Genomic DNA, 27,635 nt, shown 5'->3' with positions numbered 1-27,635 from the left:
TCAAATTTATAAATTATTTTCTCTTGTGGACGTTATGTAAAAAAATATTTTATGTGAAATATCGTATTCAGGTCAGTACGAAATAAACAACTCACTCTTATTTTGGAAAAATAATTAACATTTTGCAGATTCTGAAAGGAGGATGTAAACCTTTGACCTCAACTGTGTATCTGTACATGCACTGTTTTCAAATTCATGTACAACTCATGGTCTGTCTCTCAGGTGTACACCTTCTTAGATAAGATGTCATTCTACACTGAGGCCTACAAGCACAAACCCAACGACGTGATCTCCAGAGATGACGGCATTCTGTGGAGGAGACAGACTCCCAAACTCCTCTATCCTCTGGGTCAGTGCTGAGAACAGAAAGTCATATGCACTGTTTTTGCCTGATTGCATCTGTGTATGAAAACATATCTTTGTGACATTTTCACTTATGCTTTCTGTATGTTCAGGTGTGGGTCAGACCAACCTGCGGATGCCTCAAGGATGCTTTGGACAGGTGTGTGAAGGAAAGCAGTCTGTGGGTGAGCAGGGTTTCCTGGTGCGCTGGGAATATTCCTACAGCTCATGGACTCTCTTCACCTGTGAGATTGAGATGCTGCTGCACGTCGTCTCTACTGCAGGTAGACACTCAAGTCTGACATGTGTTTAGGGCCCTACGAAATCCTTTTTTTTTTTTTTTTACTTTTTTTTCTATTTAAATTTTTTGGATTCCATTTAAATTTTTTCAATTAAATTGTATTAACCAAAGAGCATGCCTTAATATTTATAATAATGAAACTTGCACATTTCCCCCCCCAAATACTGCTTTATTTGAACCGTTCTGGATTCAGTTTTAATGGTTAAATTAAATGTACTAATCAAAAAGCATGTATAAATAATTTCAGTTATGAAACGGTCTATTTATAATTACATTTTTAGGGACGTATTTTATTTCCATTTTATTTTTCCCCCAAATTCTTTTTTTTTTTTGTACATTTTAATAATTTGAAAGCATCTCCAATTAATTTAATTATTTTTAATAAATATAATTTATTAAAATTAACTCAGTAATAGGGCCTTGTAAAATGTTTTATTTTTTCAGAAATTGTTTTATTTTATATTTTACTAATCAAAAAGAATCAAAAAGAGTTTCTAATTAATTTAAATTATGAAACAAATCTATAAACAAATTTATAATTACATTTTAGAGCCCTATTTAATTTTTTCCTGAATTCTGTGTATTTTTAAAAAGATTCTGAACAATTTTAATTGTTTAACTGCATTTAATAATCAAAATGCATGTCTAATTAATTTAATTATTACATTTGTTATAGTTTAATTAATTGATTAAAAGTGTTCCAGTAATAGAGCCCTGTTTTATTTTTAGAGCCCTGTTTTATTTTTTTCCAAATTCAGTTTATTTTTCTAAGAATATATATATATATTTTTTTTTCGGTTTTAATTTTCTGCATTATTTTAATTGTTTAACTGCATTTTAAGAATCAGAAAGCACGTCTTAATTTAATTAGTAAAACTTTAACAATGTAATAATTTATTCAAATTAATTCAGTAATATGGCCTTACGAAATGTTATCATCTGTTTAATTTTTTTCTGGATTTTTGTTTTAATAATGTAAAACATTAACCGTTTAATTTATATATTTAAAATAAAATCCAAATTCAAATTTAGCATTTACTTTTATATTCTTCCTTTATATTATTACATTCCTCCTTTTGATTTATTCATCCAAAAAATTCTCTGGCATTACATACTGTATACTGACTGGATTCATCGAAGAAATTATAAAGCTCTGTGTATTTAGAAAGTTTTGCATTTTGTAGAAATATTGTCACATTTCACATGCTTATTGAACCCCTATTTGGTGTGAATAGATGTGTTGGCACACTGTGAACGAGTAAAGCCCATTTTGGATCTAGTTCATAAGATCATCAGCACCGATTGGACGGTGTCCGACTGTCTGCTGCCGCTCACATCACGTATTTACATGCTGCTACAGAGGTGAGATGCTCACATGAAGACCAAACAGTAAACAACTAATTAACAGTTAAAATGACAGTGTGTGTTTGATTCATGTCACAGGTTGACCTCCGTTATTAACCCTCCAGTAGATGTGATCACTTCCTGCGTCAACTGCCTTATCGCTCTTGCTGCTCGGCAGCCTGGGAAGGTAAATGTTCACAGTTATATTAAGTCAGGGTAATATAAAGTGATGAACTAAGACTGAACAGCCTTTCCTCCTGATGCAGGTTTGGTCCAGCCTGCATCACACCGGCTTCCTTCCCTTCGCCTCCACCCCTCTGACTAACATGGCGCAGACTATCAGGTGATACACACATGCAGAGCTAGTAAACATGAACTGCATTATATTCATATGTTAAAATTAGAAGAACCTGAAGAGTAACATGTTTGGTGTGGGTGTGTGTTTCAGTGCAGAGGGTATGAAGGCAGGTAATTTTGGCAACCTGCTGGTGTTGATCGAACAGCCCAGAGGAGACTACAGTGTGACCATTGCTTTTTTAAGACTGGTGACTACACTTGTCAAGGTAATGCAATTATCAGCCATTATGACCAATCATGTCAAAACGACCAAGTATTAGCTAACCACATATGTGACCCTGGACCACAAAACCAGTCATAAGTGTCAATTATTCGAAATTGAGATTTAATAATAATGCACTTTCCATTGATGTAGGATAGGACAATGTTTGGCTGAGATACAACTATTTGAATATCTGGAATCTGAGGGTGCAAAAAAACTAAATATTAAGAAAATCACCTTTAAAGTTGTCCAAATTAAGTTCTTAGCTCAACATGCACCAATCATCACCCTAAGCACTTATAAACACCTATTGTCATCAAAACAAAAGGGCCCTAATTAAGACATAATTCATAAATATTAGTATTGTAATTAATTAAATTTATACTCTAAATAATAATAATTAATATAATTATTATTATCTAAAAATGGTATTACATAAATATTTTAAAATAAAATATAAAAATTATATATTAATATTTAATATAATAAATGTATACATATATTTTAAATTTAATTGTATTAATCAAAAAGCATGCCTAATTATTTGAAATAATGAAACTTTAATTTAACAAATTGAAAAACAAATGTTTATAATTACATTTTTATTTTTATTTTCCCCAAATTTCTTATTTTCTTTTACAACAGTTTATTTATAATTACATTTTTTGTCTCCAAATTCTGTTTACTTTTGCCAAATTCATATTTTTTCTTTTAGTAAATTTATGTACTACATTTTTATTTTATTTTATTTTATTTTTATTTAATTTGATTCATAAAATTTTAACAATTAAATAATTTATAAAAAATATTTTATTAGTAGGACCTCATGAAAGGTTTTAATTTTCTAGATTTTTGTTTTAATAATGTAAACCATTAACAATTTTAAATTTAATTTTAAAATGTAATTTTAATTAATATTTAACAGGTACTTTTATGTTCTGTGTACAGCCCTACTTTTGAATTATTTGTCTGAAATTTGCCAAATTTTCTGACATTGCACACTTTATACTGTAAATTTTTATGACTGAATTCTTAGCGGAAATTATAAATGTTTAAAAATAAAATATATTTTATATATTTATATATTTTATTTTACAGTGAGATATTAAAAGTGTAATTGTTTTTATTTTATTTATAATTAGTTAATTTATAATAATAATAATAATAATAATAATAACAACATATTACAATTGTTTTAATATATATTACAATAATATTACAACATTTATATAAAAAAATCTGCAGTTTTTTTTTTTTTTTCAGAATTTGCACCCTTACTACTTGGTGGATATTAAGTAATTGTGATGTGTATGTGTTTTCAGGGTCAGTTGGGCAGTACTCAGAGCAGAGGACTCATCCCATGTGTGCTGCTGGTTCTGAAAGAAATGCTGCCTACGTACCATAAATGGCGCTACAACACCTATGGAGTGCGAGAGAGGATCGGTTAGCAACATGCACAAAATTACAGTCTGAAATTCTCAGTTTCACTAAAATTGTCTGATATTTGCTTAACGGCCTGTCTACTCACTGTTCTGTGTCAGGTTGTTTGATCCTAGACCTTGTTCATGCTATTCTCAATTTGAGTCAGGAGGTGGAGTCAGAGGGCAGGTAAGAGGATGCAGATGATACATCATTGCCATTTATTTCATTTGCTGGTCTTATGTTCTAACATTCTTGATGTGTGACCTGCAGCGCCCCCAGTCTGCAGTCATTGTGTATCTACAGTCTGGCCAACACAGAGGCAGGACAGGCCGTGGTCAACATCATGGGTGTGGGAGTGGACACTATCAACATGGTGCTCTCAGCACAGCCTAGCAGGTACGCACTTATTAAACCTTTAATATAGATTTAATCTCCTCATCATCTTTACATGAGTCAGTGAGTTTAAGTTTGTGTTTCTGTCTGCAGTGGTGGATCTGACGGACCTGGTCAGGTTCTGATACAGACAGTGAAGTTGGCCTTCTCAGTCACCAACAATGTGATCCGACTGAAACCGCAGTCTGATACAGCCTCACCTCTGGAGCAAGCGCTAACACAGCATGGTTGGTACACACAACACACTTCAGTAGGGATGCACCGAAATGAAATTTTTTGACCGAAGCTGAACAAAATTAAACACAGGGCTGAAGGCCGATTTTTGTGTTTTTTCCCCCATGTATTTTGCCAATTTGTTTTCACCATTACATAAATTAAATAGCCAAAATGTGCTTTTTACAGTTTTGTCTTGATTTAAAAAAAAAATCATTTACAAAAACAACAAATTAAACACTGAACATTTTTAACATTCTAGTAGACATTATAGCCTTCCAACAAAGCACAATTTAACTTAAAATTAACAAGTTAGTAAAATAATATTCTTTGGCCATTTTTAAGACCCCCTTCTTGAATCAGGCATGTGTTTTTTAATGTACAAATAAATGCAGCCTTGCTTAGCAAAGGAGAAATGTTATAATGTATTAATAGAGCTGTTGTAATTATTATTATCATTATTTTTCTCTTTTATTTTACAGAGCAACAGTAAGATTACAATGCTAACATTTATGAATGTTGACTTTTATTTTGGCGGAAACCCACAAGAAGACCTCAGTACTACTTTTTGCTGACAGCAGCAGATTTATGAATGTTTCATCACTCAGATTTTCCTCGCGCTTTGGACTTTGAACCCTGGCTAACGAGCTTGTGCAGCACTGTCGGAATAAATACAATTTGTGCGTGCATTTAGTGATTTCAGTCATCATACAGTAACCAGCAACAACCACCCCTTTCTCTTCTCATGGAAGACATGCAGTGTGGTTCGAAACGGTCTCTCGCTGTCGGTGCTTGTAATGATTTTTGCGTCTTTCTCTGACAGTTTTAAATGCTTCCACACTGCCCACGTTTGCGGCATTAGTGCGTGCCTCTATGTGATCACGTCACGTCATTGTTCAGTATTCTGCCTTTTCATTTATTCCGAACAATGAAAGAGTTGTTTTTTTTGCTGTTTTCGACTGAATTTCGTTTGCAGAACATTCGGTGCATTGTAGATGTGGACTATCAGACTATATCAGTTCTCTCAGGGATTGCCTGCAATGATAAATATTTGAACATTTGAAACATCAATTTCTCTTTGTTCCAAACATCTGATTTTCATGCAGCCATTTTGTTTTTCCTGCAGGTGGTCACGGCAACAACCTGATCGCTGTGCTGGCGAAGTATATTTACCACAAGCATGACCCAGCGCTGCCACGTCTGGCCATACAGCTGCTGAAGAGACTCGCCACGGTAATGCTCTTGACACCTCATTGTGTTCCTCATTTGGAAAACAGATTCATACAGGGACTAATTAATGTAGTTTTACATGTAAAATGCTTGAACTTTAGGGTTTGAGTGAGTGTTGTTTTTTTTCTTAAAACTATTGAAAATGTTACCATTTTCGTTAATTGGATAAAATTTAGGCTTAAAATATTACATGGAAAAACAATTTAAAAACTAAATGTAAAAAATAATAATGAAAAGCACCTAACAAAATGATTACCACAAATGTGAAAAAATAAAAATAAAAGTTAATTTAAAATACTATCAATAATACTAAAATACTAATTTTTATAAGACTATTCAATATCTGTTCAATATAATCATTAATAAAAAAACAAAACAAAAAGGTTACTAGTAATAAATTCAAAATATTAATAAATAATCTAATAATGTACCTAAATAATATTAAAAAAACTAAAAAATTAAACCTCACACTATTCAATATCTGTTCAATATAATCATTACTAAAACAAAAAAAAATGTTAGTAATATTGGCTAAAACTAGAATATTAATAAATAATCTAATAATGTACTTAATACTAAAATAACACTGGTTTGAGTAAATTTATAGTAGAGAGAAACTAATAATTGGTTTGACCATTTTATTTAATACACTGCTCAATATATTCATTAAAACAAAATACTAATAATTGCTTGTAATCAATAAGAAACTTAAATAAATACTTAGAATGAAACAAAAATAAGTCTAAATAGAAATGTTAAATAACTAATAAAAATTACATAAAATTGAAGCAAAATTTTTAAAAGCTTGTTCTAATAATGTAGATATGTAGTCCTAAAATAACACTGCTTTGAGTAGATTTATAATAGAAAACAATATTTGGTTTGACCATTGTTTTGAATATTTATTTATTGTCATTCACCCTTCAATATAAACAGTATCAGTCATGAAAGGCATTATTGTTTAATATCTTATTTATAGTAATTCAATTTATGTAGTAATTGTGTTATAGAAGTCCCAACATGATATCATAAGAAGATTGTTGTGTTTTGTGTACACAGGTGGCTCCCATGTCCGTGTACGCTTGTCTAGGCAGTGACGCCGCTGCGATCCGAGATGCGTTTCTGACACGACTGCAAAGCAGAACTGAAGACATGCGTATTAAAGTCACCATACTGGAGTTCCTCACTGTGGCTGTGGAAACACAACCAGGACTCATTGAACTCTTCCTCAACCTGGAGACCAAAGACGGCAGCGACGGGGCGAAGGTCAGAGTCACAGAAATGCTCATTGATGAGATGAATGATTCAGAGCAGTATGTGACTCTGGTTTTATCTTTCTGTGTGTAGGAGTTTTCTCTGGGAGAGTGGAGCTGTTTGTCAGTGGTGTTGGAGTTGCTGGACTCTAAGCAGCAGGGGAAGTACTGGTGTCCTCCACTCCTGCACAGAGCAGCACTGGCCTTCCTCCACGCGCTCTGGCAGGACAGACGGGACAGTGCTCTCTCGGTGCTCAGGACCAAGTGAGTCTCTAACAAATGATGCATTTGGGCAGTGGTTCTCAGGCTTTTTTGCTCAAAGGTGTCCGTTGTCAAACGCAGTATTCAGAGGCTTCCTGATACAGGCAGTTTCCAGTATTACTGTCATAATTATGATGAAGCTGCTTGTTTTCAAACATTTTTATATAGAAGCTAATATTAATATATTAAATTAAACAGCCATCTGGTCATGTGTTCACTGTTTTGTTTTTTTTATGGGGAAAATATTTTGTATTATTATTATTATTATTTATTTTTTATTTTTTTATTATTTTACAGTAGTTTTTACCATTTTTATTTAGAGTTTGGATATTTTAAAATATTAATATAATTTATTAAATGTATTATATATTATATTTATTAATTGTATATATTAAATTTGATAAATTTTATAATTCTATTAATTCAATGATTGAGAACCACTGCTGTAGGGGCCATATTCTACACTATGTATGTCCACTTACATTAGTCAAGGTTAGTCAATGTAACTTGGTTTGGTTGGTTGTAATTTATCATTTAACTAACAATATGATCTTTTATCGTTACAGAGAAAAATTCTGGGAGAACCTCACAACTCCTTTATTTGGAAACTTACCTCCCCCATCTGAGACCACTGAGGTGTGTGTTTGTGTGCATAAATAGTTAGTAATAGCTTGAAGATTAAATTATTTCCAGCATTAAACTAAACCTGACTACTTTTGAGGACATCTGAAGTGGGAAAATGTGACCCTGGACCACAAAACCAGTCATAAGTAGCACAAGTATAGTTATAGCAGTAGGCAAAAATACGTTTGTATGGGTCAAAATTATTGATTTTTCTTTTACGCCAAAAACCATTACAATATTAAGTAAAGATCTTGTTCCATGAAGATATTTTGTCAATTTCCTACCATAAATATATCAAAACTTAATTTTTGATTAATAATATGCTTTGCTAAGAACTTAATTTGGACAACTTTAAAGGGTTTTTTCTTAATATTTTACTTAAGATTTATGTATTTATTAAATTTTTGCACTTTCAAAATTCCAGATTTACAAATAGTTTTATCTCAGCCAAATATTGTCCTATCCTAGCAACAGCACATACATCAATGGAAAGCTTATTTATTCAGCTTTTAGATTATGTATAAATCTTTAATTTTGTGGTCCTGGACCTGAGCAAACATGAACTAATAATACAGTACAACTAATAATACAATACAACAGTTGTATTTTTATTAACTAATATTAAGAAATATTGGTAACACTTTACATTAAGGTTCATTAGTTGGCATTTGTTAACTAAGAATAAACAACACTTCTAAAGCATTTATTAATCTAAGGTAATGTTAATTTCAGCATTTACTAATGCATTATAAAAGCACAATTTGTTTAACATTTGTTAATGCAATGTGAACTAACATGAATTAACGACTGTATTTTATTAACTGACATCAACAAAGATTAATAAATAGTGTAATGTTTTGTTCATTGTTCAGTCATGTTAGTTAATACATTAACTAATGTTAACAAATGACACCTTATTGTAAAGTGTTTTAACCAGATATATATAAATACTGTAATAAATGTTGTCAGTTGTGCATTAACTAGTAAATTAACCAACGTTAACTAATAAATATAATGTTTAACAAAGTTTTGGGAAACAATAGTTATGCTTCAATTCTGATTGTGTTTCTTCATGTTTGTTTTTCTGTAGCCATGTGTTCTGGAGTCCTGTGCCTTTGTGATGAAGATTATCGCCCTTGAGATCTACTATGTTGTCAGGTATGATCTACACAAGCATGTAGGAGACCATAATGACAGGATATACGGTTTTGTTAAAAAAAAAAAGCTGGAAATACTCCAAACAGCTGCTTTAAATGGATAAAATAATTAGTAGAAGTGTTTTCTGTTTGCAAACCATTTCTGATTTCTCTGTCTCTCTCAGTGGAGTGTTGGATCCATCCCTGAAAGCGGCTCTGGAGAGTTTCAGCACTAAGCGGCGCTATGAGTTCTGGTCGGATTACGTGCGTGATCTGGTGTGTGTGGCGTGTGACGGTGAAGAAGAGGGTCTGCGCTCTCTGTCAGAGTCTCAGATGCTCATCTCAGCCTGGAGGACGCTCTTAATACTCTCCACCAGTCATGTGAGCAGCTACACTTAACCCAACACGTCTCACAGTTATACTGCTGGTGTTTATCATAACCTGTCTTGTGTGTTTGTAGTCTGAGGTGATGCATCTGAAGGATGACACTGTCAGGCAGAAGCTTTTCATGGACGTGTTGGAAGGGACCAAAGCATCGGTAAATTCCCACAACATACATTACATGCATTTGTCCTAAAATGCACAGTCCTAAAAACGTCCATCTTTCTCTCTCTCTCTCTCTCCCAGCTGCTGATGTCTCAGTCTGACTTCTGTCTGCGTCTTGGATCCATGATGGTCACGCTGCTCCTCATCCTCCTCAAACAGTGGAAAAGGTGTGTGTTTTTGTTAAGGGCTTGCATATAATAATTATTGGCTCACAGCTTCACATGTGAAATGAAGAGCAACATCTCTGCCAAGTTACTGAACACTGAACTGATTTTAATGTGTTAATCAGCTAGGGCTGCTTGATTTTGGCAAAAATTATAATCACGATTATTTTGGTCAATATAGTAATCACGATTATTTAACACGATTATGACTTGGTCCAAAACTTTATATTAGTGATTAATTTAAAGATAGCAATACAACAGGAAAAAAACTGTTTTTCTTTTTTTTTCTTTTTTGAAAAAAAAAAAAAAAAAAAAGTACTGAATACTTTTATGCAAGTCTAAAGACATTGAATGTAATTATTTGAATGTAAAATAAAACAGTGTCTTCACTGTAATTAAACATGCTTTGTTTCTTATCAAAACTACAAAAGTCCTTTATTCAAGAGCAGTGAGTTATTTTTTTTTCATGTTGTATTAATATGGTAACACTTTACAATAAGGTTCCTTAGTTAACATTAGTTAACCACATTAGTTAACATGAACTAATAATGACCTGCACTTATACAGCATTTATTAATCTTTGTTCATGTTAATTTCAACATTTACTAATACATCAATAAAATCTTGTTAACATTAGTTAATGCAGTGTGAACTAACATGAACAAACACTGAACAACTGTATTTTCGTTAACTAACGTTAATGAAGATTAGTAAATACAGTAACAAATGTATTGCTCATGGTTAGTTCATGTTAGTTAGTACATTAACTAATGTTTAACTAATGAACCTTATTGTAAAGTGTTACCATTAATATTAAGCACAGAGACGGCAGAAGGAATATTATTTGTTGCCGCTTTAAGAGTCACACAAATCCAATATACTGTTACACGCGTATTTTCATTCTCAACTGTTTATGATAATTTAGGACATAACTGACAATGGGCCTGAAATAAAAATTTATAAGAATTATATAGACATAAAATAACTAATAAAAGTGACAAAAACACAATAAAATTATTTTAGTATCAATCTGTTGTAGTTTTTTTAAATATATTTTATTTAATATCTTTGATATTTAATATATTTTTTATTTTAATTAAAAAAAAATATTATATTAAGTTTTATTATTATTATTATAAGTTTTAGTTTTCTTCTTGTTGTTTTTATTATCTTTTTAAATGTAATTTTATATATATATATATAATTTTAAACATTAAAGAATGTTTACTGTACTGCCCTACAAAGCAAAAAGGCAGTAACTGCATTTTTGGTCAAAAATGAGTTATTGTCATTTTCATGACATTCAAGGCATCCTTTGTTATGTGACAAAATATCTTATCTCAAATGTGTGTGATTTCGCGGCATCCTCACGGGACAGTTTTAACATTGGATAACAGGCTGGATGACAGGATAACTTTAAAGTCATTTTTCTCAGTTCTGCACTCGGCGTAGTTACTGCCTTTTTGCTTTGTAGGGCAGTGTAGATAAGCTGCTTGATGGACTGTTTTAAAAGTTTGTAGCGTCTATATAACATTTTAAACTTTTTTTCCAATTGCGTGTTAACTAATATTGTTGATGTGGTTTGTGTCAGTGTGTTGGTGTCTGCTCCGGCTCTACTTCCACCCCTTTCTCTGATGTTGGAAAGCGTTCTGCATGCTGAGCAACAGCTCACGGACCGAACCAAAGCCAAACTCCTGTCAGCTCTCATCTTAGCCCTGCAGATACAAGGACTCAATGGTCAGTCTGTCTGTTTGTTTGGGAAAACACATTAAACTAAGTGTGCTTGTATTGTTTGTTTTGTTTGAACAACTGTTTAACAATTTCTGGTTCAGGAGGAGAGATTACCCAGCTTCCCCAGCTGCTGTTGTGCGTGTGTGAGATGGTTCAGGACGAATCCCTGGCGTTAATTGACAGCACACGTCACACGATACAGAAAGGTGATGTTCAGGAGGACAGCATGGAAACAGACAGCCCGCATTTCCAGAAAGACCAGCAAGACTCAGTAAGTGTGTGTTTGTTTGGCGTAGGGATGCACAATATTATCGGTACAATATTGGAATTCATTAATGGCTTGAAATGTGAATATTGGCATTGGCCTGATATGAAAAATTATGCCGATACAAAAAATAACTCACATGAGCTTAGGGTGTGCTAGCAATTAGATCACATCAGCAGTGTGGCTCATTCTTGAAGCAAAGTTTTGCCTGAATGATGATTAGATTAACTGTTTTGGATTGCCTCTTTTAATCTGAGAATGCACATACAGAATGATCTGTTTGGTGTGTGATAGAATAAACTGTAATATCCTAATATGTCCTAATGCAGGTTAAAGTAAGGCGTTTTAATTCCGTAGGGGGAACTGTTGGCCTGCTTCTAATAAAATGAAAGTAAAATACACATTTAGTCTGTTTCTGATTAAATAAAGCAATAATTACAGGAATTTAAAAAAAAAATCACAAACATGACACTTGAATTTTAAATAATCTTATTTTTTTTTTTTTATCCTTTATTTAACCAGGTAAAACTCATTGAGATTAAAATCTCTTTTACAAGAGAGACCTGGCCAAGATGCAGCATAAAAAAAACAAAAACAATTTCCAACATATATAAAAGAACACATCAAATACACATACATATATATCACAAGACCCTGTGCTGAAAGAATGCTTAATACTTTATGAACAGTTTACACTGTCCAATGTTCACCTGCTCCACATTTTTCAGAGTTGAAATAAACTGTCTATAAGAAATAAAGGTAGTAATTTTCAACGATTTCTGAAGATTGTTCCAGGCAGAAGGTGGGCAATTGTTAAGTTAAAAATATATGATAAAGGCTCCGCAATAAAGTCAGCTGCTAACTTTAAAAAGAAAGGATCTAAATTGTCAGGACCAGCAGACTTTTTTGTCTAATTCCTGAAGGGCTTTATGGACTTTGCTAATTGATACAGGAGAAATAAAAAATAGTTTTTCTGAGGTTAAACATGGGTCAGAGGGGTTCTCTTGTACGCAGGAACCAGAAGAAGCAGGACATAAGAAATCAAATAGGGATCCTGAAGAAATAAAATGCTCATTAAAGCAAGCTAACATTTTTTGTTTATCAGTCACCTTGCCTGAGTCAATCATAACATTAGGAGGTAGTTCACTACAGCTGATATTTCCAAAAGAGGCTTTAATAATTTTCCAGAACTTGCTTGGATTATTTAAATTTTTTGTAGTTTCATTTACAAAATACTCTGATTTTGACTTTTTAATGAGAGATGTAAGCCTATTTCTTAATTGCCGAAAATAAACCCAGTCCATATCACTCTTTGATTTCCTGGCCCTTGACCAGGCAGCATTCCTATCTTTGAGAAGGCATGAAATCTCAGGAGAAAACCAGGGATTATTTCGGCCTTTGACTCTGAATTTACGTACAGGGGCATGCTTGTCTAAGATCCTAAGAAAACCATCATAAAAATAGTTCCAGACCAATTCTACTTTATCTATAAGATAAATTTTGTTCCAATCAAAATGAAACAGATCACGTAGAAAGGCTTGGTCACAGAAAAAAAAAAAAAAAGAATTTAGAGAAAATTCCAAAGTTGTGAGCTATCAGACAGAATTCAGTTCAAAAAATAGTTGCAATTAACCTTTTTTTAATTTCCATGGTAGAAAAAAAGTCAGAATTCCAAAATGTAAGCCTAGAATTCCAAGATGTAAACTCAGTAAAGTCAGAATTATGAGACGTAAATTCGAAATTGCGATATATACACTAAGAATTGTAATAAAGAAAATGTATATATAACTCCCCCCCCATAGAATAAAAACTAAAAGGTATTGCAACTATTTATCTCACAAATTATTATTTTTTTTATACCAAGTAGAGGTTTTTTTATTCTGAATTTTGAGAATTTTTTTTGGTCAAAACGAGCTTCCAAAGCATGTCATTGTTTAAAGTCTTTAGTATATGATGCATACTATTCACATAATATACATATTTTAAAGGCAGTATGTTGTGCAGTATGCAGTATATACAGTATGCAGTTATTCCATTTAGATCACAACTGGTATCTCTCTCTCTGTGTCAGGTATGTGTGTTAGCTCTTCATCTCTCTAAAGAGTTGTGTCGGGCTGATGAGGATGGTGAGCAGTGGCTGCAGGTGGTCAGGAAGCTGCCAGTTCTGCCGTCAGTTCTGAGCGCTCTGGAGCTCAGTCTGCGCTCCAAACAGAACCTTTACTTCACAGAGGCAGCGCTTCATCTGCTGCTCACTCTTGCCAGAACACCACAGGTACACAGAAACTTTAATAACCACATGCTGATGTTTTCCCTTTGGTATTACTAGTCTCAAACATGAACATTTTAAACTACTAAATATATTAACGAATGATTGGCGAAAATGAATCCATGTGCATTAAGTGTTGTTCATTCTGCTCTGTAGGGGGCAGCAGCAGTGGCAGGTGCTGGAGTGATTCAGAGCATCTGTCTTCCTCTGCTCAGTGTCTATGAGGGACCATCTAACGGAGCCACGCAGGTACTGCTGTAAAACTAATCCTAATTTAATTCTTTTTTTGAGAGGTTTAGTGACTCTGTGACTTCAACTGTTGTCTCTCTCTGTCAGGCATTTGTGCGTAAGTCTCAGGACGCCCCCAGCTGGCCAGGAGTGTACAGATTGAGTCTGTCTCTGATGGAAAGTCTACTGAAAACTCTCCGTTACAACTTCATTAATGAAGCTCTCGACTTTGTGGGCGTGCACCAGGAGCGCATCCTGCAGGTGTGTTTTTTTTTATTTATTTTTTTTATGGCTGCACGTTATTGTGTTTATCTTAATTATTTTTTGTTTCCTAAATTTCTACTGTAATTTCAGCCAGTTTAAATTTATTTTATTTTTTACTACATGTTTTCCAACTTTTTTTTCCCCCCGTTGTGGGAGTTTTGTTTTCATCCTTAATTGGGTTTCTCATTATTGTAAGATAGTAATGTCTGGACATCATTAGTTTTATTTATTTTTTTACCAATTATTATCAGCATAATTTAAAAGCATAATGTGTGTAAATGTTACAGTTTAAATATTTTAATTGTGGTTAATAATCATCAAAATGTCACCTTTTTTTAAAAAAAATTCCTGTTATTTCCACAGTAATTTTTCAACCAATTAAACTATTTTATTTTTATTTTTATTTTAAACCTATTTTTATATGTATATATGTATTTTTTTAAAGTGATTTCTAAAAGTCCACAGTATTCAGTCTTATCCTAAATAGTGATTCCCAAAATTCCAGTATTTTTTCCCAGCCAATCATTTATTTTCTTTTAATTGTATTATTATTATATTTATTTTTTTCCTTTTCGGGAGTTTTGTAGGTATTTTTCTAAAGTAATTTTTCTAGCCAATTATTTATTTTATTTTATTTATTTTTTTCTTTTTTTAAATTATTTTATTTTGGAGAGTTTTGAAGGTCTTATCCTAAATAGTGATTCCCAAAATTCCAGTATTTTTTTTCCAGCTTATCATTTATTTTCTTTTACTTGTAGTAGTATTATTATTATTATTATTATTATTATTTTATTTTTATTTTTTTTATTATTATTATTTTTTTTTTCCTTTTGGGTAGTTTTGTAGGTCTTATCCTAAATAGTGATTCCCAATATTCAACAGTATTTTTTTCCAGCCAATTATTCATTTAATTAGAATTTTTTATTTTATGTTTTCTTTTGGAGAGTTTTGTGAGTCTTATCCTAAATGGTGATTCCCAAAATTCCACAGTAATTTTTCCAGCCAATTATTTATTTTATTTTAATTTAATTAAATTATTTTCTTTTGAGCAGTTTTGTAGGTCTTAACCTAAATAGTGACTCCCAAAATTCCAGTTATTTTCCAACAATTAATTTTAGTATTTATTATTATTATTATTATTTTTTTACTTTTAGGGAGTTTTGTAGGTCTTAACACTATCGTAACAGAATCACTATTTAGGATATGATAGATTTTTTTTTTTTTTTTTTTTTTTTTTTTTTTTAGATAATCAGGATAATTTAAAAGCATTACAGAGAGGTGCTATATTTTACATTTTAAATAAATATTTTTAAATATGCTTAATTATCATGAAAGTCACAATGTGAGAAAAATGATAATGGTCCTACAGATAGGCTTCATGTTATACGCAAAATATACATTCTTTTGATTTTGAGGAATAACCTAGCCTAATATTATTAATATTTTTTTCTTTTCTTGTTGTTGTGTGTTGTAGTGTCTGAATGCGGTGAGGACGGTTCAGTCTCTGGCGTGTCTGGATGAGGCGGATCACACAGTGGGCTTCCTGCTCCAGCTCTCCAACTTCTGCAAGGAATGGCAGTTCCATTTGCCACAGCTGCTCCGAGACGTACAGGTACACTTCTGGCACTTCTGCTGTTAATTTTCTTAATTTATTTACTTTTTTAAATAAATTTTTTACTATATATATATATATATATATATATATATATATATACTAACTATGAATAAGTGAGTGCATTCGAATATTTAAATATTGACTTAAAATATGTACTTGACAGTGAGATTTTATGGGCTTCGTGTTTGTGTTTCAGGTGAATCTGTGCTATCTGTGTCAGACATGTACATACCTCCTACATAGCAAGAAAATGCTGCACCATTACCTTCAGGTACAAGACGTGACACTGTTAACGCATCTTTAGTGTTTGTCAGTGCTGTATGTGGTTGATTTAATGCGCAAGTCTGTTTGCTCAGGCCAAGAATGGGGAGGGGCTTCCACCGGGGCCACACCCCCAGCGTGCCGTACAGCCCGCCTCCAAAGAGCAGGTGGAGGGTGAGAGAGAGGAGGCGGAGTCTAAAGCGCTGCAGGCAGTTCAGTGCAGTCTGTTAAAGATCCTCAGCAAAACACTGGCCACGTTACAGCACTTCACACCCGACTGCTGTCAGATCCTGCTGGACCAGGTACACATTCAGTCACGCTATGAACGCTCAGCATTCATGTTAAAGACTTAAAACTAGAGCTATGCAGTTAATCGAAATTCAGTTTCAATTTCAGCTTCAAATGATCATTAAAAAACGCAGTAATCGAGATGAAACGATTATTACTTCCCATTCCGCCCCCCTTACCAGTGGTGCGCTTTCGCTCCTCCATAAAAGCATAATTTCACATGCAAATCAACAAAATCATATAACGTAACTCTAAAACAGGACGTGCTTGATTAATTAATGTTTCTTTGCTGTTGTGTTTTTAAAAGCGCAAAAGAAAACTTGCGCTGTTCTGTGTATGTTTGGAGACGGAGCAGAACATGGATATGTAAAGTTATCTTTTAGCTCAACGTGTTATTCATGTTAACCCTTGTCAGTTATGTCTTAAATGATCATAAACAGTTGAGAATAAAAATCCATGTGTAACAGTATATTGGATCTGTGTGCCTTAAAGGCGAGACACTGCAGGTGAATAGGGTAAAAAAATGAACTAATAGTTATGACTTTACTTACCCAGTTGATTTGATTACTTTGATAATTGCAAACATTTTTTGTATTACAAGTTTTCTAAAATGTCACATTTAAATATGCAAATGAGGCATTATTTAATGAAATATTCACTATTTGCATACATTAATAGCACAAAAATCTAAACACTGGATGAAGTCAGTTTCAAAATTCTTGACATTAGAGTAAAAAGTTTTTAGAGGGGATTTTTGGTATCTCATTTTGTTACTCCATAATTCAGAAAAAAATGAATTATAATTAAAAACAGACAGGAAACACTATTTTTTTTTTACCATTTTTTGAGGAATAATATGTATAAAATCAAGCAAATCATCTATTAACAAAAACCTTTTTTATGGCTCAGTGTAGGGAAAAAAAACTCATTTTGGGAAAACGGCCTTGAAAAATATGTATTGTAATTGAAATCTATTGACACAAATAGATAAAGTGCTATAAAAGAAACTCATAACTGTGTCTTTTGGATGTTTTCTTTCCACTAGTCTTAAAAAAAACCTTTTTTCAAAATCTCAAATTTAACAGGTGCATGAAAAAACTGTGTTTTTGCCTGCAGTGTCTCCCCTGACAGAGGCAACAATTAATATTCCTTCTGCCTTATCTGTGCTTAATATTAATAAAATGTAAAAATACAAAGAAAAATCACACACTAATGTTTAATAGTCTTATTAAAACTACAAAAGCCCTTCATTCAACAGCAAAGTATGTTTAATTCTTACAGTGAGAGACTTTATTTTACATTCAAATAATTACATTCAATTTTTGTACTAGGCTGTTAGTCTACTTTAGACTTGCATAAAAGTATTCAGTTTTTTTCTGTTGTATTGCTTTCTGTATGAATCACTAATATAAAGTTTTGGATTGTGTTAAGTTATAATGATTACAATATTGACCAAAATAATCGTGATCTTGAATTTTGCCATAATTGAGCAGCCCTACTTAAAATGTCATGTTTTTGTGTGTTTGTTTAGTCGATGGACCTTGCGGAGTACAGGACGCTGTTTGTGTTGAGTTTCACCACTCCTGCGTTTGACTCGGACGTGGCTCCGTCGTTCGGGACTCTCATGGCCACTATTAATGTGGCGCTGAGCATGCTGGGAGAGGTAGTGCAGTGCTTTCAGCTCATGTAAATAATGTGTTTGTTTCGATGCTGATTTTGCTGTGTTGTTTGTAGATTGAGAAGAGGAAAGAGCCGCTCGTGGTCTCTGAGGACACTCAAGCGCTGAAGTGAGCAGCTGAAATGATCATCTGATGCTGACAGTCCAGTGTGGGGTTGATCTTCATGTCATCTCACGCTCTTTCTTTGTGCTTCCAGGTCTTTGCTGATGTTCTCCATGGAGAACTGCTTCTACGTGTTGATCTCTCAGGCTATTCGCTGTCTGAAGGATCCTTCAGTTTTGCCCAGAGACAAACAGAGACTCAAACAGGAGCTCAGCTCAGAGCTGGTGAGTTCTTCAGCAGAATAGAAAAATATATATTGATTTAGTTATTTACTTTTATTTATTTATGGATGCATTTATTTATTTATCCCCAACAAATTCCTCTATTTTTGATTATTTATTTAATTTAATTTTAAGAGTTACTTTCATGACCATGATCATCATGTCTAGACATTTTTTATTTTTTTATTGATTTATTATTTTAATTACTGTAAGACATACTGTTTTTACCACAATTTTTTTTTAAATTAATTGAATGATTGATTTTTTTTATTATTACTGACTAATCTTTTTTTTTTATTAATTTAATCAGTTACTTTTTATTTATGCTATTTCTTATTTGACCTTAATTTTTTTTTTTTTTTTTTTTTTTTTTGACATTTCATAAATTCCTCTATTTTTTTTTTAAACTTTGTTTTATGAGTTACTTTTATGACCATAATCATCCTGTCTAAAGTGTTTGTTTTTTTCCCCCAACAGATTCTTTTTTATTAATTAAATTATTTATTATTTCATCATCATCATTATTATTATTATTATTTAAAAAAAAAAATTTAATGATTAATTATGTTTATTATTTCTTTATTTATTTTTTTGTACCTTAAGACCATGAACGGGGTCTGAACAGGGTTTTTTTTTCCCCCTACAGATCAATTTTTTTGTAAATTAATTCAGTGATTTATTTTTGTATTAATGTAGTGTTTTATTTGTAAGACCATAATCATCTTGTCTGGACAGTGTTTTCCCCCCATGCAGATCCCTTTTTAAATTAATTTTTAAAATAATTTTTTATTTATTTAATGATTAATTATGTTTACTATTTCTTTTTTTTATTATTGTAAGACCATAATCCTACTGTCTGAACAGGACTTTTCCCCTACATATCCCTTTTTTTTGTAAATTAATTAAATGATAGGTTTTATTTTTTATTACTGTAAGACCATAATCATCTGGTCTAGACAGTGTTTTTTTCTTCCCCCATACAGATTCCTTTTTTTATAGATTTTTTTTAATAATTATTATTTAATTATTAATTATGTGTTTATTTCTTTCTTTATTTTTTATTACTAACATAATCATGTTGCCTGGACGGTTATTTTGACCCTACAGATTAATTTTTTTGTAATTTATTTATTTAATTAAATTATAGTAATTTAAAGATTTTTATTTAAACAAATTTAGTGATTTATTTCTTTATTTTTAGTTGTAATTATTATATTTTTTTTTTATAATACTTCTTTGACTGTTTTTTCCGAACAGTTTTTAATTAATTTTTTGTTTATTGATGATTTTTTTTTTTTTTTTTACTATTTTATGCTCTATTTAAATTACTGTAAGACTGTAGTTATATTTCGTTTACGTAAAAAAAAAAAAAAAAACCTTGACTTTAGGGTGAAATATGACCTTAACCACTTTGTGATCTATTTGCTTGAAATTCACCAGTATATTTTTCAACTTTCATCTCTTCTTTCAGAGTACATTGTTGTCGACATTATTCCGTTTTTTCCGGCGCGGTTCCCCTTCCTCCCCAGCCAGCGGGCTGCTTCCCTCACCGCAAACCAAACCCCCCACACCAGGAACCAAGGCCACGCCGGAGGGCCAGGAGCCCTTCATCCAGCTTGTCCAAGCCTTCGTCCGGCACGTCCAGCGCTAGACTCTCAAAGCTCAGTACTTAAACGCTGATTCAGAGATCTGAATCGCAGTCAAAGGGAAACTCCACCACAATGAATCCGTTTCAGTGATTCCCGGTGCCAAAGCTCATCGCGGGACCTTTTCTATTTAAACTGTTTTTTGTTTTTTCTTCAGAAATACAGATGGTCCTACAGCAGCTGAAGAAAACTGTCAAAATACACTTAAACGTTTTTGTAGTTACATGTATATAATTAAAACATGTTACAGATATTTGTCAGGAACGTATGCCATAGATGTTTTGTATGAAACCTTTCTATGTCCCAGTTGCCATATATTTGTCTTATAATCATAATAAACTGTAAGAGTAAAGATTAATGCTCTGACTTTGAATGCATATTTATTTTGATATATATTGAAATAAATAAAACTAGTTATATTTATTTCTATATATAATACATAAAAAATTGAAATAGAAATAAATTGAAATATACATAGTTTTTATATTTCAATATATAAATATTGAAATAAATATGCCTATATATAGTTTTATTTATATATTGAAATATCAAAAAATATAGTTATATTTAATTCTATATGTATATTTTACATTTTTTCTACATATTGTAATAAATATATAAAATTATATAAATTACTAAAGTTTTATATTTTTTTAATATATTTATACAAAATAAATATACAAAAATATAGGAATATATAAATACATTAAAATAAGTATAGAAATAGAGAAAAAAAATTATTTATATATTTCAATATATAGATATCTATATATAAAATCTAACTATATAAGAGCGGTTTCCTATGAAAGCAGAAAAACAATCTTGTGAGGGTTTATACATTTACTTGAAACACAGTTTGCTACATTAAACCATGAGCTCATTTAATGTACAAGTACCACTCATTTACATCAAAATATGAATAAATCTGAAGCAGGATAATACAGCGTCACAGGAGAGCGGCAGTGAACATGAGACTGTCTAAAACCAGTAGAAAACTAAAGCTCAAAGTATTTACAGGAGAAAATCTCTTGTGCTATTAAAAACGTTCCCTTTTAACATAGTTAAATGTTTAATGTATATGTGCAAATACTTCTGAAGGGCATCAGCGTACCTCAAAAAGAGAGTAATAAATTAAAAACGCAAAGTAAAAGAGAAAACCATTTCTGATCTGGAGTCAGTGAGGTTTCTAACAGCTGCAGTGGGAGGAGTTTTCACTGCAGGATGAACCTCTGCCTGAATGCGGTTGCGGACAGGCCACGCCCCCTGGCTGCTGATTGGTCACTGGCCATTCAGTGGGACCTCCTATGGAAATACAATCAAGTAAAACTATCATGTTTTGGGAATCAAACGATTAAGGAAATCCATGCAGAGCATCACAAGCCTGAAAGTAAAACCCCTTCAGAAACAGGCCACTGAGATTCAAACTGCAAGCAAGCAAAAAAATAAATAAAAAATCAGAATGAGAAATTAACATGCAGTGATTGTCATGCAAAGAAACAGAGCAGCTTCTGAAAGCACACAAAGAACACGAACACAAGCCGTCATTAAACTAACCTTCCACCTGCAGACCCTTCAGCCCAAAAACATTCAGATAGTTAGACTGAAAGACAGGTGAAATAAACCACAGCGGCCAGAGCGTTAATATCATGAAGACAGGAGTGGAAAGAGACCAGAAAACTGTTAAAAATTAAATTATATGAAGACAAATTCATGATGACAATATAAAAATATATATATATTTATTTATTTTAGAGGTACTTTATTTACGTTGTAGGAAAGAAAGCAAGTAAAAAAAATGTTTACTATATTGTCTTGCGATTAAAATGATTTCGCTCTTTTTTTTTTTCATATGGCAATAAATTCATTCTGACATCCAAAACTAAAAGTAGTTTCTATCACAGAATTAACCATCAAGCTATCCTCAGATACTTATATTATTACAATTTATTTATTTCAAATATTTAATAGTCTACTACAGTATATAACATTACAAGGTGCATTTTATTTCAAATAAGTAAAATAAAAATTGTTTATACAAAGTCAACTTTGTTCTCAGATCTCCAAACTGTATTTTACTTCACATAAAAAATAAATAAATTCTTCTAATATGCGAGTAATCTTTTGAATGTTTTTTTTTTTACATTTTTAATTATTAAATAATTGAAATTAATACATTATTATTCTATATACACTATATATTGTATTATTTAATCTAAAATTCTGACATCCTCCAAAAACGTTTCATTGCAGAATGACAAAAATTTACCACCAAACCCTGTTTTATTTCATATATTTAATAGTCTACTATTTTTTTTATTTTTTATTTTTAATGGGTTTTAACAGGTTAAGTCATAAATCTATGTTTTATTAAACAGTATTTTACTTCACATAAACAAACAAATAAATAAAATAAACTCTACTAAAATGTGACTAATTTTAAATGTTTTATTTTTTTATGATTAATAAAAAATTTTTTTTAATGTTAGAAAATAAATATGACCACAATATTGACTTAATTTAAAATAAAAAATAAATATTTAAAAAAAAACATTTTATTTTAAATTATTAAATGATAAACTTTGTTTGGAGAATGTCAGAATTAGTTTATAATTTAATATACATTGTATGATAAATATAGTTTATCACAAAATTACAAATTTATCATAACACCACTTGAATACTTGGGGTCAAAAAAATATGTTTGCGTTTTATTTATTTTTTCTGTCATTATGTTGCATTACATCCTTCATGTGACCATCATGTGCAACTTTAACATTTCAGTTAATTTTTTTTATTTATTTTTTTACTCTTCTGCTCACAAAGGCAGCATTTATTTGACCAAAAATACAGTAAAACAGTAATATTGTGAAATATTATTACAATTTAAAGTAAGTGTTTTCTATGTGAAAATATATTACAATGTCATTTATTTCTGTGACCAAAGCTGTAGTTTCAGCATCATTACTGCAGTCTTCAGTGTCACATGATCCTTCAAAAATCATTCTAATATGCTGATTTATTATTATTATCAACATTAAAGGGAGACACTGCAGGCCAAAACGCAGTTTTTTCATGCACCTATCAAGTTTGAGATTTTAGGTTTTTTGGTTTTGTGTTTTTTCAGACTAGTTGAAAGAAACCATTCAAAAAAACATTAAGTGATTCTTTTATAGCACTATCTATTTGTGTCAATAGATTTCAACTACAATGCATATTTTTAAAGGCTGTTTTCTCAAAAAGAGTTTTTTCTCCTACACTGAGCCATAAATGTCCACTTCAGTCGCACTTACACACACCAAACTTGACATTTTTATTGCTGTCTATATCCTGAAGGTTTTTACAGAGGGATTTGTTCATACAGAATTTATTTGATTTTATACTTTTATTCCCCCCCTAATAATTTTCCTGTCTAAGTTTTTTCTGAATTATGTTGTGACGAAATGAGATACCCAAAATTCCCTCTGTATAACTTTTGACTGAAAAAAATAAACAAGAATTTTAAAACTGACTTCATCCAGTGTTTCGATTTTTGTACTAGAAATGTATGCAAATAAGCACAGATTTCATTAAATAATGTTCATTTGCATATTTAAACTTAACATTTTAGAAAAACCTGTAGTGCAATTATCAAAGTAATCAATCAACTGGGTAAGTAAGGTGATAGTTTTTCTTTACCCTATTCACCTGCAGTGTCTCACCTTAAAAACAGTTGGACTTAGTATTTTTGCAGAAACTGTGACACAAAGGTAAACATACCTCCAGGTTTCCTCTGGCTCTCTTCAGCACGCCGTGAGTCAGAGCCACTGCAGAGACACATGACACACACATGAGTGTTGAAGACTCTATCTGAGTGCGAGTATGTGTTATAATGGTGCTCTGGTGTCTTACGCTGGTCGATGATGACGCGCTCCATGCCCTCCTTCAGCTGGTTGGTGGATCTGAGGCGTTTGACGGCTCCGCTCAGCATCCGCTCCTGCTGAGACAGACGAGTCTTCAGACGACTGATCTCACTCTTCAGCAGCTCCTCCTGACGGGACACACACAGATCAACAAGACAGCTTTCATAAACCATAGTATTGCTGGGAATGCCTTTACTAACAAAGTTTAATGAATTTCACATTTTACTGTATTTTTATTTAATGACAGGAACACTTCACAATGCATTTAATTATTTGATCTTATATTTAATCTAGTCACTTGCATTAAATTAGGTGTATTTTCTTTCAAATAAACAAATTTTACCTCAATTATGATTAAAAGTAATTAATTTGATAATTATTATTTTAATAATTGTGCTATTTATAGTCTCACTTTGTTATTTTCTATTTAATGACAGAAACACTTTTTTATCATACATTTAATTTAGTTTATTATATTAATAAGGTGTATTTTATTTCACAGAAATGCATTTTAATTAATTCCACACCTTATTTACTGATTAGTCGTTTGATTGTACTTTTATTTTAACACTCCACAATAGGGGTGGGAATCTTCAGGCACTTCACGATCCGATCCGATTCCGATTCTGGGAGTCACGATCCGATTCCAAAACGATTCTTGATCTACATTTTTTCCCCAATTAATTCTTCTGCTGTGCAAATACAACTTTACAATTTTAAAAACATGTACAATTGCAGTTTCTATGCTTTTTGTTTATAGTTGGAATCTCTGTAAAAGTAGGTGTGTCAATCTTCACCGGTTTCAAGATTCAAGTTAATTACTGTTTTCATTAACAACTAAATATCACGATGAACACATTCTCAGTTTTCAATAGTACTGCACATGGCTACATTTTTCACAAGTTTTATATCAAATTTAATTTGGGCCAACTTTACTTTATTTTTTAAATTATGTAAGCAAGGTACTTTTTAAAACAATTACTTATTTAAAATAAGTTTTCTTCAGGTATCCGAAAGTTTACAGACAATAGTTTTTCTTTTTTCCTCAGCATTACTGCCATTTTATTATTACTGATGAGCTCATAGACAGGCAGCTTTAACAGGCTGCATTCAAACTAATGCACAGCAGTGGCGAGAGGTGACACTTTTATTTACCAGGTATGCTGAGTGCTAAAACCACCAGTAATACCAAAAATAATAATATCTTTACATTATTTAGACACCAATAAAATCAGAGACGAAATCATATTTTAATATTTCCTCTTTTTCCTGTTTATTATTATTTTAAAAAATATATATACATTTTATATAGGCTATTTTTTTCTGTGGACTTTAAACTTTTGAATTGTTGAGAAATTATGAAAATATACATATTATATATAATATACAAAAATACAATACATTTTTGGCAATCAGGATCTGGCAGCAACAGCGCGTTTTTCCGCTTGGGCGAGCGCTTCTCGGACAGCTTACCCCGCGAATGAAATCACGCGCATGACAGCAAAACAGAATGCGCATCAATTCTGAGGAGTCAAGGAAGATGCGGAGAATCTGCTTGCCCAGAAGATTCAAATAAGGGATTCATTTATAAGCATGTTTATATTATTTAACACGTGAACGCATTCTCTCTGACAGCCTGAGTATGCAGGGCATTAGCAGCTTACTGTATATGGACGGAACGCCAATGATGCACAGATCTATTTCAATATATCAGATGTTTTGTCCTGCTCTGAAAACATAACTGACTGTATGTACAGTTTCGTTTGAAACTATTCCAAAATGCAAGTGCATTTAACCGCATCCGCAATCGAGCTTTAGGACGAACAAACACAAAGCGCACGTGAGTCTGTCAGTGCAACAGTTTATTGCATTCCAGACGGCAGAAATGAACGCATGTCTAAAGTAAAACACGACGGATGGAAGCACACTGTCAAGCATTATGCGCACGTGTCTCACAGTACAAATTATGTGCGCTGTAGCCAGCCGCGTCTATAGCGCGCACACGTGCCATATGCAGAAAAAAAAAACAAGCTCAGAATCGATTCTGAAATATTAGGAATCGATTCAGAATCGTTGAAGAGAGAATCGCGATGCATCGATGCATCGATTTTTTCTCCCACCCCTACTCCACAATTTAATGTATTTAATTAGTATATTACACTGCATTATACGTATTTTATTTCACATAAATAAAATGAAAATGGAAAATTATTTATTTTTAATTTAAATAAAAGACAATAAAATGTGACCATAAATGAGGTGTGAAATGAATAGGAACACTTCAACATGTATTTAATCATTTTGTCATATATTTAATTTTGTCTATTATATTACATTTAAGGTGCATTTTATTTAAAAAATATTTAATTAGATATGTTAAATGTTTTTTCTGGTCACAATTTATTGTACTTTTATTTGACGATAGGAACACTTCACTGTGTATTTAATTATTTAATCTTATATATAATTTAGTCTACCATATTTCATCACAAGATGTATTTTATTTTACATGAATAAAATGAAAATTGAAAATCAATATTTATTTAAATGAAATACAATAAAATGTGACCATAAATAAGGTCTGAAATTAACAATAGGAACAATTTAACATGTATTTAATTATTTTGTCATATTTATTTAGTCTATTATGTTACATTTCAAGGTGTACTTTTATTTAACGATAGGAACACTTCACTGTGTATTTCATTATTTCATGTTATATATAAGTCCAAGTTAGTCTACTATATTTCATTACAAGATGTATTTTATTTTACATGAATAAAATGAAAATTGAAAATCAATATTTATTTAAATAAAATACAATAAAATGTGACCATAAATAAGGTCTGAAATTAACAACAGGAACACTTCAGCATGTATTAAATCATTTTGTCATATATTTAATTTAGTCTATTATATTACATTTCGAGGTGTATTTTATAAAAAAAAAAAAAAAAAAAAAAAAAAAAGGTATAAAATGTTAATGGTTTTTTCGTCACAATTTATTGCACTTTTATTTAATGATAGGAACACTCCACCGTGTATTTAATTATTTCATCTTATATATAATTTAGTCAACTTTATTTCATTACAAGATGCATTTGATTTCACACAAGTAAATAATCAAACTAAATAATACTAATTAACTTAATTATAAGTCAACAGAGATCTGTATTAGTTGTTTTTCCATATTCCAAACAATAGGCTATATGTTGAACGTCACCTGACCAACCCCGGAAAACAGGTCTCATTGCTTCCGCTTGTCGGAGAACGTGTTAATAGCCGTAATAAATAATGGCGATATCGACAGACTTTTAAGGTAATCAGTTAAACAAGCCAGCTGTTTATTGTGGACGTTTCATTTGATATTTATATATAAATG

The 27,635-nt window shown here is 31.6% G+C and overlaps 2 protein-coding genes across 3 annotated transcripts in view; one reads left to right on the top strand and one right to left on the bottom strand.

Moving 5' to 3' along the window:
• Nucleotides 1–20,712, top strand: part of nup188 (nucleoporin 188) — a 28,736-nt gene extending 8,024 nt beyond the window's left edge. The window contains exons 15-44 of the mRNA XM_073824268.1: nt 223–349; nt 456–626; nt 1,879–2,005; nt 2,087–2,174; nt 2,254–2,330; nt 2,436–2,550; nt 3,869–3,989; nt 4,088–4,154; nt 4,239–4,364; nt 4,455–4,588; nt 5,701–5,807; nt 6,864–7,070; nt 7,152–7,321; nt 7,885–7,954; nt 9,033–9,100; nt 9,264–9,459; nt 9,539–9,616; nt 9,706–9,791; nt 11,380–11,525; nt 11,621–11,790; nt 13,856–14,056; nt 14,207–14,299; nt 14,387–14,539; nt 16,017–16,154; nt 16,354–16,428; nt 16,514–16,720; nt 18,238–18,369; nt 18,441–18,493; nt 18,582–18,711; nt 20,180–20,712. Of these exons, the coding sequence (XP_073680369.1) occupies nt 223–349; nt 456–626; nt 1,879–2,005; nt 2,087–2,174; nt 2,254–2,330; nt 2,436–2,550; nt 3,869–3,989; nt 4,088–4,154; nt 4,239–4,364; nt 4,455–4,588; nt 5,701–5,807; nt 6,864–7,070; nt 7,152–7,321; nt 7,885–7,954; nt 9,033–9,100; nt 9,264–9,459; nt 9,539–9,616; nt 9,706–9,791; nt 11,380–11,525; nt 11,621–11,790; nt 13,856–14,056; nt 14,207–14,299; nt 14,387–14,539; nt 16,017–16,154; nt 16,354–16,428; nt 16,514–16,720; nt 18,238–18,369; nt 18,441–18,493; nt 18,582–18,711; nt 20,180–20,359 (3,813 nt within the window). The 3' untranslated portion in view covers nt 20,360–20,712. The remainder of the gene's footprint in view (nt 1–222; nt 350–455; nt 627–1,878; nt 2,006–2,086; nt 2,175–2,253; nt 2,331–2,435; nt 2,551–3,868; nt 3,990–4,087; nt 4,155–4,238; nt 4,365–4,454; nt 4,589–5,700; nt 5,808–6,863; nt 7,071–7,151; nt 7,322–7,884; nt 7,955–9,032; nt 9,101–9,263; nt 9,460–9,538; nt 9,617–9,705; nt 9,792–11,379; nt 11,526–11,620; nt 11,791–13,855; nt 14,057–14,206; nt 14,300–14,386; nt 14,540–16,016; nt 16,155–16,353; nt 16,429–16,513; nt 16,721–18,237; nt 18,370–18,440; nt 18,494–18,581; nt 18,712–20,179) is intronic.
• A 440-nt stretch (nt 20,713–21,152) lies between these two features.
• Nucleotides 21,153–27,635, bottom strand: part of cdk5rap2 (CDK5 regulatory subunit associated protein 2) — a 59,668-nt gene continuing 53,185 nt past the window's right edge. Inside the window, exons 47-50 of one of the 2 annotated variants that reach the window (XM_073824101.1) lie at nt 24,243–24,381; nt 24,111–24,157; nt 21,909–21,954; nt 21,153–21,656 (exon numbers count right to left, since the gene is read on the bottom strand). In XM_073824101.1, the coding sequence (XP_073680202.1) occupies nt 21,541–21,656; nt 21,909–21,954; nt 24,111–24,157; nt 24,243–24,381 (348 nt within the window). In that variant the 3' untranslated portion in view covers nt 21,153–21,540. The remainder of the gene's footprint in view (nt 21,657–21,908; nt 21,955–24,110; nt 24,158–24,242; nt 24,382–27,635) is intronic. The other variant, XM_073824102.1, reaches the window with a different exon arrangement.

This window comes from Garra rufa, chromosome 19 (assembly GCF_049309525.1).
Source record: "Garra rufa chromosome 19, GarRuf1.0, whole genome shotgun sequence".
NCBI classification, from domain to species: domain Eukaryota; kingdom Metazoa; phylum Chordata; class Actinopteri; order Cypriniformes; family Cyprinidae; genus Garra; species Garra rufa.
Note: the sequence above shows the minus strand (reverse complement) of the source record. Positions and strands in the feature narration are given on the sequence as shown.